The sequence below is a fragment of the Drosophila teissieri genome, chromosome 2L, assembly GCF_016746235.2.
Source record: "Drosophila teissieri strain GT53w chromosome 2L, Prin_Dtei_1.1, whole genome shotgun sequence".
Classification (NCBI taxonomy): Eukaryota; Metazoa; Arthropoda; class Insecta; order Diptera; family Drosophilidae; genus Drosophila; species Drosophila teissieri.
Window position 1 is genome coordinate 19,220,719 of NC_053029.1, and position 13,942 is coordinate 19,234,660.

At 48.5% G+C, this 13,942-nt stretch overlaps 6 protein-coding genes across 8 annotated transcripts; 3 read left to right on the forward strand and 3 right to left on the reverse strand.

Moving 5' to 3' along the window:
• On the forward strand, nt 1-1,083 carry LOC122611979 (aminoacyl tRNA synthase complex-interacting multifunctional protein 1). The gene is made up of 2 exons (XM_043785425.1): nt 1-179; nt 236-1,083. The coding sequence occupies exons 1-2, from the start codon at nt 21-23 to the stop codon at nt 1,037-1,039; spliced, it is 963 nt and encodes a 320-aa protein (XP_043641360.1). The 5' UTR covers nt 1-20; the 3' UTR covers nt 1,040-1,083.
• Nucleotides 1,084-1,265: 182 nt separating this feature from the next.
• LOC122625861 (protein FAM8A1) lies at nt 1,266-2,483 on the reverse strand. Its single transcript, XM_043805897.1, has one exon. The coding sequence runs from the start codon at nt 2,381-2,383 to the stop codon at nt 1,412-1,414; it is 972 nt and encodes a 323-aa protein (XP_043661832.1). The 5' UTR covers nt 2,384-2,483; the 3' UTR covers nt 1,266-1,411.
• Nucleotides 2,484-2,746: 263 nt separating this feature from the next.
• Nucleotides 2,747-5,268, reverse strand: LOC122615945 (stromal membrane-associated protein 2). Its single transcript, XM_043791173.1, has 2 exons — nt 4,948-5,268; nt 2,747-4,788 (listed from the first exon to the last, which is right to left on the reverse strand). Exons 1-2 carry the CDS (start codon nt 5,063-5,065, stop codon nt 3,377-3,379), a joined length of 1,530 nt encoding a protein of 509 aa, XP_043647108.1. The 5' UTR covers nt 5,066-5,268; the 3' UTR covers nt 2,747-3,376.
• Nucleotides 5,269-5,319: 51 nt separating this feature from the next.
• On the forward strand, nt 5,320-8,047 carry LOC122615829 (serendipity locus protein alpha). 2 transcript variants are annotated; one of them, XR_006325881.1, is made up of 8 exons: nt 5,320-5,488; nt 5,547-5,714; nt 5,774-6,100; nt 6,152-6,476; nt 6,536-7,095; nt 7,223-7,267; nt 7,331-7,432; nt 7,494-7,531. XR_006325881.1 is itself a non-coding variant. In XM_043791012.1 (7 exons), exons 1-7 carry the CDS (start codon nt 5,408-5,410, stop codon nt 7,541-7,543), a joined length of 1,785 nt encoding a protein of 594 aa, XP_043646947.1. In that variant the 5' UTR covers nt 5,320-5,407; the 3' UTR covers nt 7,544-8,047. The 2 variants fall into 2 exon arrangements, 1 of the variants encoding a protein (XP_043646947.1); XM_043791012.1 differs by having other exon boundaries at nt 6,536-7,267; nt 7,494-8,047.
• LOC122616020 lies at nt 7,848-9,751 on the forward strand. Of its 2 annotated transcripts, none has more exons than XM_043791298.1 (4): nt 7,848-8,537; nt 8,601-8,685; nt 9,258-9,467; nt 9,524-9,751. In XM_043791298.1, the coding sequence occupies exons 1-4, from the start codon at nt 7,848-7,850 to the stop codon at nt 9,724-9,726; spliced, it is 1,188 nt and encodes a 395-aa protein (XP_043647233.1). In that variant the 3' UTR covers nt 9,727-9,751. The 2 variants fall into 2 exon arrangements, with proteins under 2 accessions (XP_043647233.1, XP_043647322.1); XM_043791387.1 differs by having other exon boundaries at nt 8,604-8,685.
• An 81-nt stretch (nt 9,752-9,832) lies between these two features.
• Nucleotides 9,833-13,466, reverse strand: LOC122615755 (protein lines). The gene is made up of 2 exons (XM_043790887.1): nt 13,029-13,466; nt 9,833-12,963 (listed from the first exon to the last, which is right to left on the reverse strand). Exon 2 carries the CDS (start codon nt 12,925-12,927, stop codon nt 10,363-10,365), a length of 2,565 nt encoding a protein of 854 aa, XP_043646822.1. The 5' UTR covers nt 12,928-12,963; nt 13,029-13,466; the 3' UTR covers nt 9,833-10,362.
• Between the last annotated feature and the right edge of the window lie 476 nt (nt 13,467-13,942).

Below are 13,942 nucleotides of genomic sequence, written 5' to 3' on the forward strand. Positions count from 1 at the left end.
TGGCAAGAAGAAGCACTGAAATGCTGCGTAGAGCTGCCACGACTGTGGGATCCGCATGTAAAAAATACGACCTGAATTGCACAAAATTCGCAAAAAACAGAAGGACCATGGCCGATCTGCAGAAGATTGCGAGCAACAACGAGCGCGCGGAAGCGCTGATTAACTCCATTGAAGCTGAGGCAAGTATTTCCGCCTGCCATCCCCTGTAAACATTCGGTAACCTACTGCCCACCAGATTTACGGCATCCAGCAGCAACTTGTGGAGCGTCAGAAGCAGGAACTAATCAAGGAGAACGCTGCACTGGCCAAGGAAGTTGGGGCGGCTCTGGCGCAGCTAGTGCAGCTGGAGCTGCGAAATGGCAAGAAACAGATTCCGGTGCCTGGAGCCCGGGGGTTCTGCACCAGTGCGGCCCCAGTAGTTCTGCCGACAGAGGCTGGACCTGCTCCCGCAGCTCAGGCTTCTAAAGTGGCCAAGGATCCCAAGGAAAAGAAAGTCAAGGAGAAGAAACCGACCGCCGAGAAGCCCGCTGCCGCTCCGGAGGCTCCTGTAGACGTGGGTCGTCTGGATTTACGCGTGGGCAAAATTGTCGAGGTGGGTCGCCATCCCGACGCCGACAGTTTGTATTTGGAAAAGATCGACTGCGGCGAGGCGGGCCCACGCACCGTGGTGTCCGGCCTGGTGAAGTTCGTGCCCCTGGAGGAGATGCAAAACCGACTGGTAGTGGTTATGTGTAACCTAAAACCGGCCAAAATGCGCGGCGTCACCTCGGAGGCTATGGTCATGTGCGCCTCTACACCGGAAAAGGTAGAAGTACTGAGTCCGCCGCCCGGAGCTGTCCCCGGCGACCTAGTTCATTGTGAGGGCTATCCGCGCCAACCGGACGCCCAGCTCAACCCCAAGAAGAAGATCTTCGAGTCGTGTGCCCCGGATCTAATGACCAACGACGACCTGGTTGCTTGCTACAAGGGCGCCGCACTCCATGTTCCTGGCAAGGGGAAAGTGGTGGCCCAAACCCTAAAGAACGTCAATGTGAAGTAAACCAATAAACGGTTATCTGCACACCAGCGTTATGCACAAATCAATAATAGCAGTTAACATTTTTGTATATAAACTTTTTCATCATTACGATCATAAAAACTTGGGTTTCTAGCACTAGTAGAGAAGGAGTTGCCCTACAGGAACCGTTTTATGATGCACAGCGGAAGTTTTACTAATCATTGGGATAGCTAGTTGAACATTATCCGAAAAGATTTGAATGTGCAGATTATGAGGCCTTCGTGTGAGATTTCGTTTTATTTCACAGGACAGCATTACATAACGACATTAAATTTAGTATTAACAAGTCTATTTATATATGCATAGGAAACAGTTCGCAATTCCTAGACACTTTGGCTGGTTTACGTTCCGTGCTCAGCGATTGCGCTGCGGTTGCACTTGGGTGCGGAGCACGGCATTGGAATTGGTCTCCACCACAATCGTTTTTGTTAGGACGTCGTAGGCGGTGCGGTTGTTCTTAAAGAATATCATTACTACGCAGATGGGAAAGAGCAGGGTCATCCCCAGATTCTTGGTAAGGGCGCGGGCGAAGGAGCGCATCAGCGTGGGAGTCTGTGCTGGATAAAGCAAAGCCCTCATCGGCTCCCTCTGCGGCTGAAGCACGAACTGTGGAAGGGGCGGAGCCTGAAGCGGCAACACCGCCTCCACATAGTGGATGCGTATTTTCATTAGCGACTTGCCTGGCGTAGCCCCATTGTAGAGGGATGTCCAAAGCGCTTCGTAGCAGCAGACTGTGAGTTTCGTCAGCATTTCGATGAGCAAGAGATCGGTGGAAATCGATATGAAATCTAATGAAGTGTCAATGAAATTCCCAAACAAGTCTTCTTCGTCTAGGGTGCGCCGAATCACGTCCTCATCGAACTCCATGTTGAACAGGTTGACCACTCCGAAGGTTATGATGATTTTCACTATAAAAAGGATAAGCATGTCGATGGTCTCCGCTACGGCCCGCTTCCAAAACGGTGCCAGAACGTACTCGTAGCCCCCTAGACGCTGTATGATTTCCTGCTGGGCCGCCTCGTCCATGACTCTCAGGCGTCTGAAGTTTGGCGGCGGCGAACGAGCAGCTGCAGCAGGATCTCCGGGCGCTGCAGCCAATCCCTGAACCGGTGATGGTTGAGGAGTCGCCGCTTGGGGATGTGCAACGGAAGCAGGCAGTCCCTGGAACATAGTCGGATAGTTGGCCATCAGATAGTAAGGAAACATAAGCATCGCATTCTGGGCAAGCGTCGCCTGTTTGGCCCACTCTACGAGGCTATCGAAGTATGCATCCTTGGTGGAACGCTCCTCAAGCTTCTGCCCCGTCTCCTCGCCTTTTTCAGCCATTGTTTCAGTCTCACAATATTCAATGTTTTTATTTGGCTTGGTTTTATTTATTTATACAAGTTGACGTGTATTGCAAGCGGCAGGGTGTGTCAACGTATCGGTGCGAATGGGGAACTTTTCGATTCCCTGTGAACTGCAAACAGCGCGGGAAAATTAAAAAAATGCAGCCCAGGTTGTAAAATATTGAATATTGAAATATATGCCAATAGTCTGAATATGTATTATCTTAAATAGAAGGTTATTTTTTTATTTTATTATTATTTAATAATATAAATGTTATGCATTTTTGAGTTCATAAACATAAATTAAAAGTTATACATTACCCTATTTTCTTCCTTTTAAATCAGCGACACAGAACGGAGCTCATACAATTGTCTGAATATTTTATTATTACACAGTTCGAAGTGGTTTGATTTCTTCCTTAGACATAGCAACTTAAGAATCGAATACAATAAATCCGTTGACAACCGAGCCATGATATTTTAGATTCACATTGACAAACAGGCGTGAACATGTTTTTAGGGATATCAAGCATCTAAAAAGTACTTCGCCAGATCTCTACACCTTACATTCGTACCCCAGCATGGACGATTTTTTAATGCATGCGTATCAAATACCTAGCTAATGTTTCACAATAACATGTACATTTAATTGGGAAGTGCATTACGTTCTGTGGTTCAATTTAATGTAGTTGGGTGTTACACGTGTATGTTTAATGATTTAATTGGAATAGATTTGAACGAGCAGATGCGATTCCTGGTGGACATGAACATCGTTTAATACAGTGACTTGCTTGACAATGAATTTTGCTATAAATACGAATAGGTTTGTTCCGAATCATCCCAGGACAACTAACTAAATTGGCAAGTTGTTGTATAAATCGAATGTATATAAACAAGCATCATCGTCTCACACACATGTTGCAACACAGAGACGAACACTCGTATCTTACAATTAATTAAAGGAGTACAACTACATAAATACAAAATGTATTTATTGCCACACATTACCGATATTAAGATTTCCAAACTGCTGGTTCAGATTTGATGGTACTGAGGAGGTGGTTGGCCCGTTGGCGGCGTATCCGCCCGATCCTTGTGGTTGGCCTATGTTCAGACCACTGGGCAGGGGCTGCATTAAGTTCATGGAGAGGCCGCCAAGCTGTGGGTGGTGTTGCAGCTGCTGTTGTTGTTGTGGAACAGCACCAAACAGCGGCATCCCACTGAGGATGCTCTGGTTCGTTTGCATAAGATTCGTTGCAGCTCCCTGCCCTCCGGCAGCATAAGGACTGCCCCCGGTGCTAGGAAACTGGGCTCCAGTGAAGCCATGGGAACCACCCATGCTCATTGCCGTGGCACTGCTGATAGCAGCGTTGCTGAACGCATTCGGCGCAGCCATAACTGGCGAATTGTACATGCTCACCGAGTTCGGAGGGGTCATGAACTGGTGGGGGATCTGCTGTTGCTGCTGATGCATATAACCGCCTGGGGCCATGCCCGTGAAACCGCCAAAATTCATTTGTGGATTGTGGGTAGCTGGCGCACTGCCGTACAGTGCCAAAATGCTGTCCTTGGACATCTTGCCGGATTGGTCCTTCTCGCTGCCGCTGGCGCCCAGTGAGCCCTGGTTAAAGAAGTCCTGCTCCTCTTGTGCCAACGAGTTCGGCTTTGAGCCCATCAAATTGGCGGCGTCACCGTTGTTGCCGTTCGGCTTATCCGACTGTCCGGCAATTGATTCGGCGCTCAGAAAGCTGGTGAAACTTTCGTTTTGCAGTTCTTGGTTGGCACTGGTCGCGACAATGGGCTTGGTGGGCGAGGACAGACCCAAGAGGTCACTTTCGCCGGCACTACTGGTGCCGCTGCTGTTCAGCTGGACGCGCTGCGTTGTCTTTGGGCTGCAGCCACCGACCTGGTTGGGTTTCGGCTTTGGCAACGGTGCGGGCAGGGGGGTGTTCTTTAGGGCCGACGCAGATGACCCGGACAGACGCTTGTCGCCACTGCCACTGGCCACCCCACCGAGGCCCAATGTGGTCTGGGCCTGAGTGGTCTTCTTCTTGCGCTTTTGCCGTTCCAGCTCCTCGTCGATTTCCTTAGCCCAGTCCACTTTTGGCGGCGAGGGAGGCACCCACTCGCGAGCCAGGTATTTCTTGTGCTCGTACTTGGCCCGGATGAAGTTCTCCAGTGCGGTGTCCGTCTGAGGGCGACGGAATCCGTCCGGCAGCTGCGCCTCGTAGACGGCGCGAGCTCGTGAGTTCCCCATCTGCTGCAGCGAGATCACTTGCTCCGGTGTCCAAGTGTCCAGGTTGACGGACTTGACGCGCGATATGTGCACGCCCAGGTTGCGATGGATGCCGGCGCAGCGAATGCAGAGGAACATGCCCAGATTCCAGGAGGCCCAGCGCGGACCTAGGGATGGAAGAGTGCATTTAGTGGCTTTTCACAACACACAAGCTTTTCTCGCAGTGCAGCTGCATGTGTGGTGTGTATATGCACGTACATATGTGCGTCACCAAGAGGCGTATCTCACGCCAAAGAAGTGGAGATCCGCAGACCCTATCTACATACCCTTGGCATCGCAGTCCACGCAGTATTTGTTATCCTCGTCGCGAAGCATCTGCGTCAGGAGGGTCTGGCACTTCTCCTGAATTAGCTTAGTGCGCTGTCCCGTATTCGAGGAGCTCATTTTTGGATATTCTTACGGTCTCTGGGGCCTGCGTTTGGTATTTGTGGCACGGCGCGACTGTGCGACGTGGCGTGGGCGACGGGTAGAGTTGACGGAGCTTATCTCTGCTTCACATGGATATACAACTACCAGCGAATTGAATTGACAATTTTCTACAAGTTTTTGCTACCGAAAAAGTGATGCGTCCAGTGCGACCGTTCGGCGGTGAAAGAAAATCGGCGAACGGGTTGTTACTAACGCCTGGCCATGACATCTTGCCATTCACTGAGAACTCAAGCCATTTTTTAAAAAAGTTGTTTTCTTTTGCTTACAGAATATTTGAACACATATAAGCAAGTAAAAATGGAAGTATTGAGGAAAAAGTTGGAGTCCTGCCTGCTGATAGTTAGCAACAACAATGCAGCAGATGCAAACTGGCTAAATGTGAGTGGTAAAGGAAACTTTCCGTAGGACACTACTCACTTGTTGCTCTGAGTTTTAGAACCTGTGTGCGGTGCTATTGGAATTCGCCACCTTGGCCCACAGCTCCTTCTGCTCCTCGGGGCAGTCGAAGTCCTTGGATCTGGTATGCCTTTGTTTAAGCCAGATTATGATCTGCATTCGCCAGTTGGAACACACGATGAAACTAGAATGCGGCACTACAGTTTCGGTGAGTGATTTGGACATGATCTACGCACTGCACAGTAATGTCTTACCCTCTATACGCAGGTTAGTCAGCAGTACTTTGTGGATCGCATTCGATGGTGCCTAAGGCGCCTCATGAATCTGTACAGCGAGGAAGCGTGTGGCGAAGGAATTGTTCCGGAACGCTCTTTTCCCAAGCTGGTGGATGCCGCACTGGATGGTTTGGCTCTGTTCACTTCGCACAGTGAGGAAAACACCGATACCTTTAACTGTCCCAAAACTTCCAAGGAAGTGCTTTCACTCAGCCAAAACTTGCGTGCCAATACTGATTTCATCTTGGGTCAATCCCTGGGATTCGCCAATGTGGCTTTGTCACAGGACAAAAGGGCTCTCAGTGCCTTGTGCCAAAAGGTGGGTGTACTCCTTCTGCAATATCCCTTTATTTATGCACTTGTTCTCTAGGTTATCCGAGAGTGCAATGCCTTTCAGGAGGAGTGCAAGGAGTCTTTCAGTGCCCACTACATGTCCACCCTTAAGCTGAGGGCCATGACCATGGAACAGGCAATTTACCAACTGGAGGACTTTCTCAACGATGCGCTTCTGCGTTTGGTATTTACATGCTTCCTGGACTTCGAAAAGTTTTCCGTGGACAAAATTAGAGTCCTGCTGAGGAACAGCGCAGATAATGATGATTTGGCTGATGAACTCATAGCGGACTTTGATGTGAACATAGATCGCGCCACTCAGATAGGCATTTTTGCCATTTCCTTTGCGCCGAACTTGAAAAGTATAATTTATTAATTATAAAAAGAAGCGAAACTAAAGCTAGTACTAATCCCTTTCCAGTGAAAACAATGATGCGCAGCTGTCTGGCCTCCTTTGAGTCACTTGACACTACCCTGATACCTTCTCTGCAGGCCCATGGTTCTGACTTGCACTCGGACATCCTAGAACAACATTTCAACGAGGAGGTTACCAAGTTCAAAGCAACGCTTCAGGAGATCATCGATAGCCGCGCCTTCCTTGGATGTTACTTGGAGATACTGACCTCAGGGATAAGTGCAACGGGAAAACTTTACAATAAGCAGCGATTGGAGGACTTGGTCCAAATTTCCTTCCTGTTAGTCGAGCACTTTCAGCTGGAAATCAACCGAAAGGTGCTAACCGAGACGCAGGGCCGATTGGGAGAAGAGTACTACCAGCAGTTTATCCGGGTACTGCGCGAGTGTAAGGCAATTTTGATGTGTGCATCCCAGGTGGAGCCGCAGAGAATCCTCAAGCGGTTCAAGATCTTGCGTACGATTTTGCGGAAACTGCACGGCTCCCTAGGAGTTGGTAAACACGAGGATGAACTTCGTATTCCCCTGGCTCCCCTTTTAGTGGATGAGGCCAACGATATCAAGGAGGTAAATAAAGACGAAACCCATTACTCTGGGCTTAAAACAGCCCGAGGCGGTAGTATTCTCTACGACACAGAGCGTAGGAATAGAGGAAATACAACAAAGGATAATAAGCTAACCACAAATTCCTTAGACATTAAATCGGAAGTGGCAAAGCCTAATGGAAATGTTCTGAGAAGTAAGCCGGCTGATGGTTAAATTAATGTAGTAAGGCTACCAAAGTTTTAAATGCTATTTTCAGGAGAAAGTTTACGGACTGTTATGTTCAAGCGCCAAAATATAGCTGAAAGCAGAAAGCTATACACCTCTATGAGTAATCAGTCCATGGATCTCCAAATCACAGGTACCAAAAAATATTATATACCTTATTGATACGTTTTACCTTTTAATTCCATTTATTCTAGATATACTCGACCAACTTACTGAAATGTCCAATGGATACTTTGAATGCTGAAGCATTTTAACCTTTTGTACATAACTTTTTATTTAGTTAAGTGTTTAAATCATATAATTTAAAAAAGAAACTGCAATTCGAGATTTCAAACTTAACGTACGTCGCCACTTGAATGTCATGGGTCAGGTAGGCATACACATGTAGTGTTTTCGGGTGACGGAGAGCGTCGCATCGGAACACTTTTGACTGTTGTAAAAGTAGAGCAATTAATTCAAATAAACACATAGAGAATAACACACTAGCCAGCGCATCCCCCTCGGTCGATTGACCTTTAAATTACACTAAAAACCCTCTTACGCTCAATATGTGCAGCTGTAAAGGTAATCCCTATCGATTTTCCACCACAAGAGGCAGCCAGGACACGCAGTCAACAGATACACACGGTGATTGCTTGGTGAACAGTAAGCACTCGGCTATGAAACCGCTCACCGACGATAAAGTTGCTCTGTCCAAAGAGATTAAGGGTTTGCCTTCTCCCAAAAAGCGACTGGCAAGTGCCGTGGGCAGTGAGAAGAATACAAATAACCATCATGTGGTACCGCTGGGTATCCTCGTGGTGCTCTGTACTGTGTATCTCATGGTAGCCGGGATGCAGCACAACTACAGGTACTACTTTAAGTCGGGCGTGGCTGCCTACGACCTGCACCATTCCCAAGCCGGCGATGTCCGTCCGGAAGCCATGGCTGAGTTCTATGTCGCCGCTCCAGATGCATCTTGCCAGAAGTTGGACGTTTTCAGAAAGGAATCCGATATGAATACAGCTTCTCAGCCAGTTTCCAGAAGATCCCAAGGCAAGTCCACTAGGAGAACCAAAAATGGCCCTGGGAATGGGGTCAGTAAGCAAATTCGTTTAACGAAATCCCCCGAGGGCCACAAGAAGAAGGAAGCCAGCAAAAAGAGTAACACAGCGGAGCCCATTATCTATCTTTTTGCCCTGGTTTTCATCTATCTGTTGCTGAAGGCCGCCTCCGACATCAACCAGCACTACAAGTCGGTAAGGTCAACTTGCATTCCACTCCGTATTGCCGCGTGAATAATAATAATCCTTCTTCGGCAGCAGAACAAAGGGGACAAACGAATGCGTCGCTGCTCCCTGCAATCCTATGCCCAGATCCACAAGCAAGATCGGCGGTCATCAAAAGGTATTTTACCAAAATCTTTGCCAAAATTTTAGCTCGCTGGGCCAGGTGCTTTTTACACCGAATTAACGAGGGATCAAGTGAATTGTTATCCTATAAATCTAAATGTATCTACTACTATGTACTGAATTAACTAATTTTCTGTACTGTAAAGCACTGTCCACCCTTGAATGGGCGCTAGTTTTCTGACTTTTTCGGAAACTGTGTTGTATATTGTGTACCTCTAGTCTGTCCTTTTATCTCTACATCTATACATCCAACTACTATCGCACTTTTCGGGTTCAATTATGCGTTTGATATCTGTGTTTTGTAACGACCTACACTGTTTACCTCCTCTTCACCTCTCTGTGAAACTGTACTGAATGTAAGGTTGTACATACTCGAATGTATATTTATATTACTGTGCTAGATGTGCGTAATCGTAAAATAAATCAATTACTATGTGCTTTCCTGTGATCAATTTACGTAGCCATGTTAGATTGCGTTTTATTTCCGTTTGAATGGGCTTTTCCGCAATCCTCTGCGATCTCTTACCCCAAACTGACCGCTCTCCATTTCCTCAATGCATGATAAAGTGGAGGAGTCCCCGATCTTCCCGCGCAAGCATATTATCATCGAAGAGCGTTCCGTGTCGGTGGATCGCTACAAGTACACGCTGAACGAAGAGGGAAGCTTTACAAAGTCCGCTCCGAGGGTGCAGGAGTATCACTTCAGGGTCGTGTCTCCTTTGGCCAGCCGGCCAAGTCACCAGCATCCGCTTAGGCTTGGAGGAGAAACCCGTTATGGTAAACTTGCGTAACAATGTGACACGTCTCATAAGACCAACTATTTTCTTCTCTAGAGCCCCATCTAAACCGTCGCTGCTCGGTTCCGATCAGCATTAACTATCAGACGGTTCCCGTATCGAGTCCATATCCACCCGAAATGGCCAGACGAGGATCGGTGATAAGCCTCACTGGTCCACCAGAAGTCAGTGGCGCGCCAAGTATGCCAAGTGGAACTGCCGATCCAAAGCGGCGCGTCCGCATGATAAATCGCCATTGAAATCGAGATAAAATCAGGGCAAAGGCCATCGGAACTGCTAAGGGACTACAGTATTTGAACGCATATTTTCAAATATCACACATTGTAGTCCTTCTTAATGCGTTTCTTTTAATCAGTTAATTATGTTATATTATTCAAGTGTTTTAAAAAACGTACAAAGAATATTCTCTTCGAAGACACCGAATTTACGCCCACTTCCGCCGAAGGCGGAGAGCGAGCCACGTTTGCCATTTTGCCATCCTATTGTACATTATTCTACTTAGGGCAAGATTAAGAAAATCTTAGGCTAGCGTAGTGTTTAGTTTGGAATTCAGTACCTATGATATTACCATTATCTACGAAATAACTACGAACTTGTGATGCTCATTACAATGACAATTACATACAGCTATGTATCTCGGTTAAAAGACCTGCTAGGCGAAACGGATGAAAGGGTGCAAGATCTTAACTACGGTTAACGCGCTACTGGATCGGGGTGCGGAGATATGGTCGGAGTGGTACCTACAGCTAATACACGTATTCTACAAGTCATCCATCCTCATCGAATTTTGCGCTAGTTTCTCCTATTCCATTAAATATTAAAATAAATTACGTATTTTAATTGCATGTTGTTTGAAGTTCGGACCTTAGCTGCATTCAGCTCAGTTCGTTGCCCTCGTAGAGGCTCTCGCAGCTCTCCAGCAGACGCAGCACCGGTGAAATGTCGTAGGGGTAGAGCTGGCGCGACACGAGGCGGGATATCTGCAGGCGCAGCCGGATAAGAACCCCCATCGCCTCATCCAGCATGGCGCTTCCCATGCCGAAGGTGTGACAACTGTGCACGAACATCGTCCAGTTCATGCGAATGTACTTTAGCAGGCGCAGCAGGTATAGCAGAAAGCAAGTCTCGTTGCTCACCAGCAGGTCCAGCAGCAGGTCCGAGCTGTTCGACGTCATCTTGAGGAATTCCAGGAATGTGTACACCGGATTTAGCATGGCCACCAGCTCGGGAAAAGCGTTGTTGCGGAACGAAATCCCTGACGTGACGTCCAGCGTGCAGACCATGGCCTCAATCAGGTGGTCGTCCTGGTCGTCAAACAGGTGGATCAGGATCTTGCTGAAGTGGCACTCCGGGTGGAATTCCAGCGTCTGCTTGATGAACGTCTCCAGCTTGCTCAGTACATCGCGGATCGAGCGCTCGATGAGCATCATGTCCTGGAAGGCATCGTAGTCGGTGGAATCAATGGATGAGTCGGATGAATCGCTGCGAATCTCCTTCACCGTCACCGCTATCGACTTAAGTACCAACAGGACCATCTTCTGCAACAGTGTTTTGTCCATTTCGATTAGGTCCAGTGGCGCACCGTCTTCTTCGCCAACCCCTGATTGCGCGGCATGTGCCAGGGTAATTGTTCCATTGGCATAAACCAGCGGCCTGCCATTGTAGCCGAGCAGGCTGACCATGTTGTCAGGCTGTCGCCGCGGCAGCGACTCCAGGATGCGGAAGCCCCGTACATGGCAGACTATCTGATGAGCCAGCTTGCACGTCTCCTCGGGCAGCATGTCCTGCAGCGCCAGCGTGGAACCATAACACAACGCCTCGTTGAAGAGGCACAGCATTTGCTTGTACACGGTGCAGGAAAGGCTTTGGCTGAGTAGCAGCTCGAACTTGTCTAGTTGGGCGTAGTAGGGCCGAGTCTCGTCGATGGACAGATTGGCCTTCACCGAGATAATGTTCTCCCAAAGCTGTAAGAAATTGAGCACACAGTGCTCGGCCGCGTCCTGGTGCGTCGGTGCCATCAGCTCCGACATGTTCTTCACCAACGTGGGCCACTTGTGTTCCAGCTTTTGAATGGTGATGCACTTCAGGTGCGTGGTATCGAAGCTTTCCGAGTCGGTAAGTGTGACCACATGGCAACCGCTGGGCATGGTTGTGGACTGGGGAGCAGGAAGCGGTTCATAGGCGACGTTCATCTCCTCGCCAAAATGGCGCCGATGCCGGTCGCGGTTGTCGGGTGCTTCCTGCTCCGTCTCTCTCTCACCCTCCGTATCCTCGCGAAATTGCAGTGCAAAATAATTGGTGGCTAGCGGCTGCTCCTGCACGGGGAAGTGCATGTAGCTCACAGAAGCCTCTGAAAGAGGCAAAACTGACGAGGCTGCGCTTGTACTATTCGCCGCCACCATCCAATCGTCGTCCAGCGGATGGATCTCCATGTCTTTCCACTCCACTATGCGCTTGATGATGTCCAGGCTGAAATGGATCTTTTGCACGGCCGCCTGGTTGAGTTGCTCAAAGTTAAAAAGCTGATCGACGATTTTTTGCAGCCACTCGTCATTCAGCTCCTGCTTTGCAATCACCAGGAATGCGGCTAGCACACGTCCCGCCAAAAATTGCACGTAAGAGTTTTCGTAGCCGGCCAGCACGATAATCTCGTCGATAAGCTTGTGGTCATTGCGAATCAGTGCGTCGCAAACATCCATTATCCGTGTGCAGATAAAGCCCTTTGCATTTTGCTTCAGGTAGATGTCGAACAGTAGCTGCAAATTGGACAGGAACTGCAACAGCTTGTTTGTGGGCCACTCCCGCAGGTAGGCTATCCGCTTCTGGCCGTTGGTATCCTGTGAGTAATGCGACTGGAAGGGCTTGCGCAGCGTTCGCTCCGAGACGCCGCACAGGCACTGGCGGGTCAAGGACTGCTCGAACTCCAGCATATCGTCGATGGACGTTGCTGCTGTTGCTTGGATGCAGTTGCTTCTGCAGCTAGTATGACTGCCATTGCTATTGGTCGTGTCGAGGGTTAGCAGGTTGGGCAATTTAGCCGATCGGTCCACTTCGTCATGGGCGGATTCAGGCTGGCTGTGTGGGTCAGAGTCCCCTTTTCGTGGCAAGATGTTGTGCAGCAGCTGGGCGTACGACGCCGCCCGGGAGCTGCAGGGTGTGGTGGTGGGTGAGTTGTTGGCGGTGCTTGGCGTTGACAGCGAGTGCGAAGAGGACGAGGAGAGCGAGGAGCACAGGTGGCTGTTGCTGTTGGCGTCCAGGTCCAGAATGTCCGGCGGCTGTGGTGGCAGCGCCTTAGAGCCCACCTTTATTTGCTGCTCGATCTTCTGGCGCTTGGTCTGCGGCTGCTCGTTTGATGCGGAGGTCGTAGAGGCTGCTACTGTCGAGCATGGGCAAACATCACCCGTTCCGCCTCCAGATCCTGCTGTGGATGTGGCGTCCATCCTCCGCGTTGACGTACCCGACGTCCTGGAAATGGACTGCAAGCGAAATTCCCGGTGAGAAGTGAATCTAAGCGGCGGCTTGCAGCCACATATCTACAAACCCGATTCCGACAAACAGCTTCCGTGCTACGCGCACACAAGGTTACGTGTGCAGACGCTGCTGCCTGGCTTCTTGGAGCGATTTCCTCGGCTTCCTGAAACACACTATGATTTCTTGGGGGCGACGAGAGCGCTCTAACTGCCGCCAGGGGCTCTGACTGCTCCTCCAGACATTTTAAACGGGCAGAATTCGATTTTCACACACTTGTTGCTCTCTTCGGGCCAGCGACAGTCAATGTTTATGTGAGTTTCACTGCACTCGCGCTTCGCTTTGAGCCCGGCCAAATCGTTTGGGTCGTGTGCTATTTCTCACTTTTTAGAGCCTCTGATTGTTTCTCTGGCACTCCTTTTATTTTGGTTTTATTACACTTTATTATGTGGGGAAAAAACAAAAATTAAGTGCGCGTCGCCATCTTTTAGAGAGTTTCAGCTACCTGGTAACCCTAGTTGCGCAGCGTTGCCAAATGGGTCTTGGTGTTTGGCGTTAGTGATAGACATGTCCAAGTTCTTAACCAGCATTCTGTCGCCACTACACATTTTATATATGTGTGTTTTACTTTTTAAAATGTACTAATTTTTAAGTTTATTGCGCTTATATAACTTGAGCAAAAGTCATTTTAAAACCCAGTTTTATATTTCCAAGCGTGTGATAATAATAAAGTGCCTAAGAATTTCTTGCCCATAACGTGAACAAGAATTAGTTTTGCTTTTGCTATATGCTAGTTTAATAAGAAATAAAGGTATATTCATAATAATATCTTTAAAAAAGTTTAAGTACAAATTTTTTTTGTATTTTTTTTTTATTTACATTAAATAATATAAATCCTATATGATAGTTGTTTACACCTGACAGCCCTGAGCCCAAAGCGTTGCCACATCGACATATAAATAAGCCGTTAGCGGCGGTTATTTCGTT

What these genes read in the sequence shown, in the direction of transcription:
- LOC122611979 (XM_043785425.1), top strand. Translation starts at nt 21, where the DNA reads ATGCTGCGTAGAGCTGCCACGACTGTGGGATCCGCATGTAAAAAATAC. An exon ending in TTAACTCCATTGAAGCTGAG is followed by an intron (nt 180 to 235) that starts GCAAGTATTTCC and finishes ACTGCCCACCAG; the next exon opens with ATTTACGGCATCCAGCAGCA.
- LOC122615945 (XM_043791173.1), bottom strand. Translation starts at nt 5,065, where the DNA reads ATGAGCTCCTCGAATACGGGACAGCGCACTAAGCTAATTCAGGAGAAG. An exon ending in CGTGGACTGCGATGCCAAGG is followed by an intron (nt 4,789 to 4,947) that starts GTATGTAGATAG and finishes TTCCATCCCTAG; the next exon opens with GTCCGCGCTGGGCCTCCTGG.
- LOC122615755 (XM_043790887.1), bottom strand. Translation starts at nt 12,927, where the DNA reads ATGGACGCCACATCCACAGCAGGATCTGGAGGCGGAACGGGTGATGTT.
- LOC122625861 (XM_043805897.1), bottom strand. Translation starts at nt 2,383, where the DNA reads ATGGCTGAAAAAGGCGAGGAGACGGGGCAGAAGCTTGAGGAGCGTTCC.
- LOC122615829 (XM_043791012.1), top strand. Translation starts at nt 5,408, where the DNA reads ATGGAAGTATTGAGGAAAAAGTTGGAGTCCTGCCTGCTGATAGTTAGC. An exon ending in TCAGTGCCTTGTGCCAAAAG is followed by an intron (nt 6,101 to 6,151) that starts GTGGGTGTACTC and finishes CTTGTTCTCTAG; the next exon opens with GTTATCCGAGAGTGCAATGC. An exon ending in CTTTGCGCCGAACTTGAAAA is followed by an intron (nt 6,477 to 6,535) that starts GTATAATTTATT and finishes ATCCCTTTCCAG; the next exon opens with TGAAAACAATGATGCGCAGC.
- LOC122616020 (XM_043791298.1), top strand. Translation starts at nt 7,848, where the DNA reads ATGTGCAGCTGTAAAGGTAATCCCTATCGATTTTCCACCACAAGAGGC. An exon ending in AGATCGGCGGTCATCAAAAG is followed by an intron (nt 8,686 to 9,257) that starts GTATTTTACCAA and finishes TGCATGATAAAG; the next exon opens with TGGAGGAGTCCCCGATCTTC. An exon ending in TGGAGGAGAAACCCGTTATG is followed by an intron (nt 9,468 to 9,523) that starts GTAAACTTGCGT and finishes TTTCTTCTCTAG; the next exon opens with AGCCCCATCTAAACCGTCGC.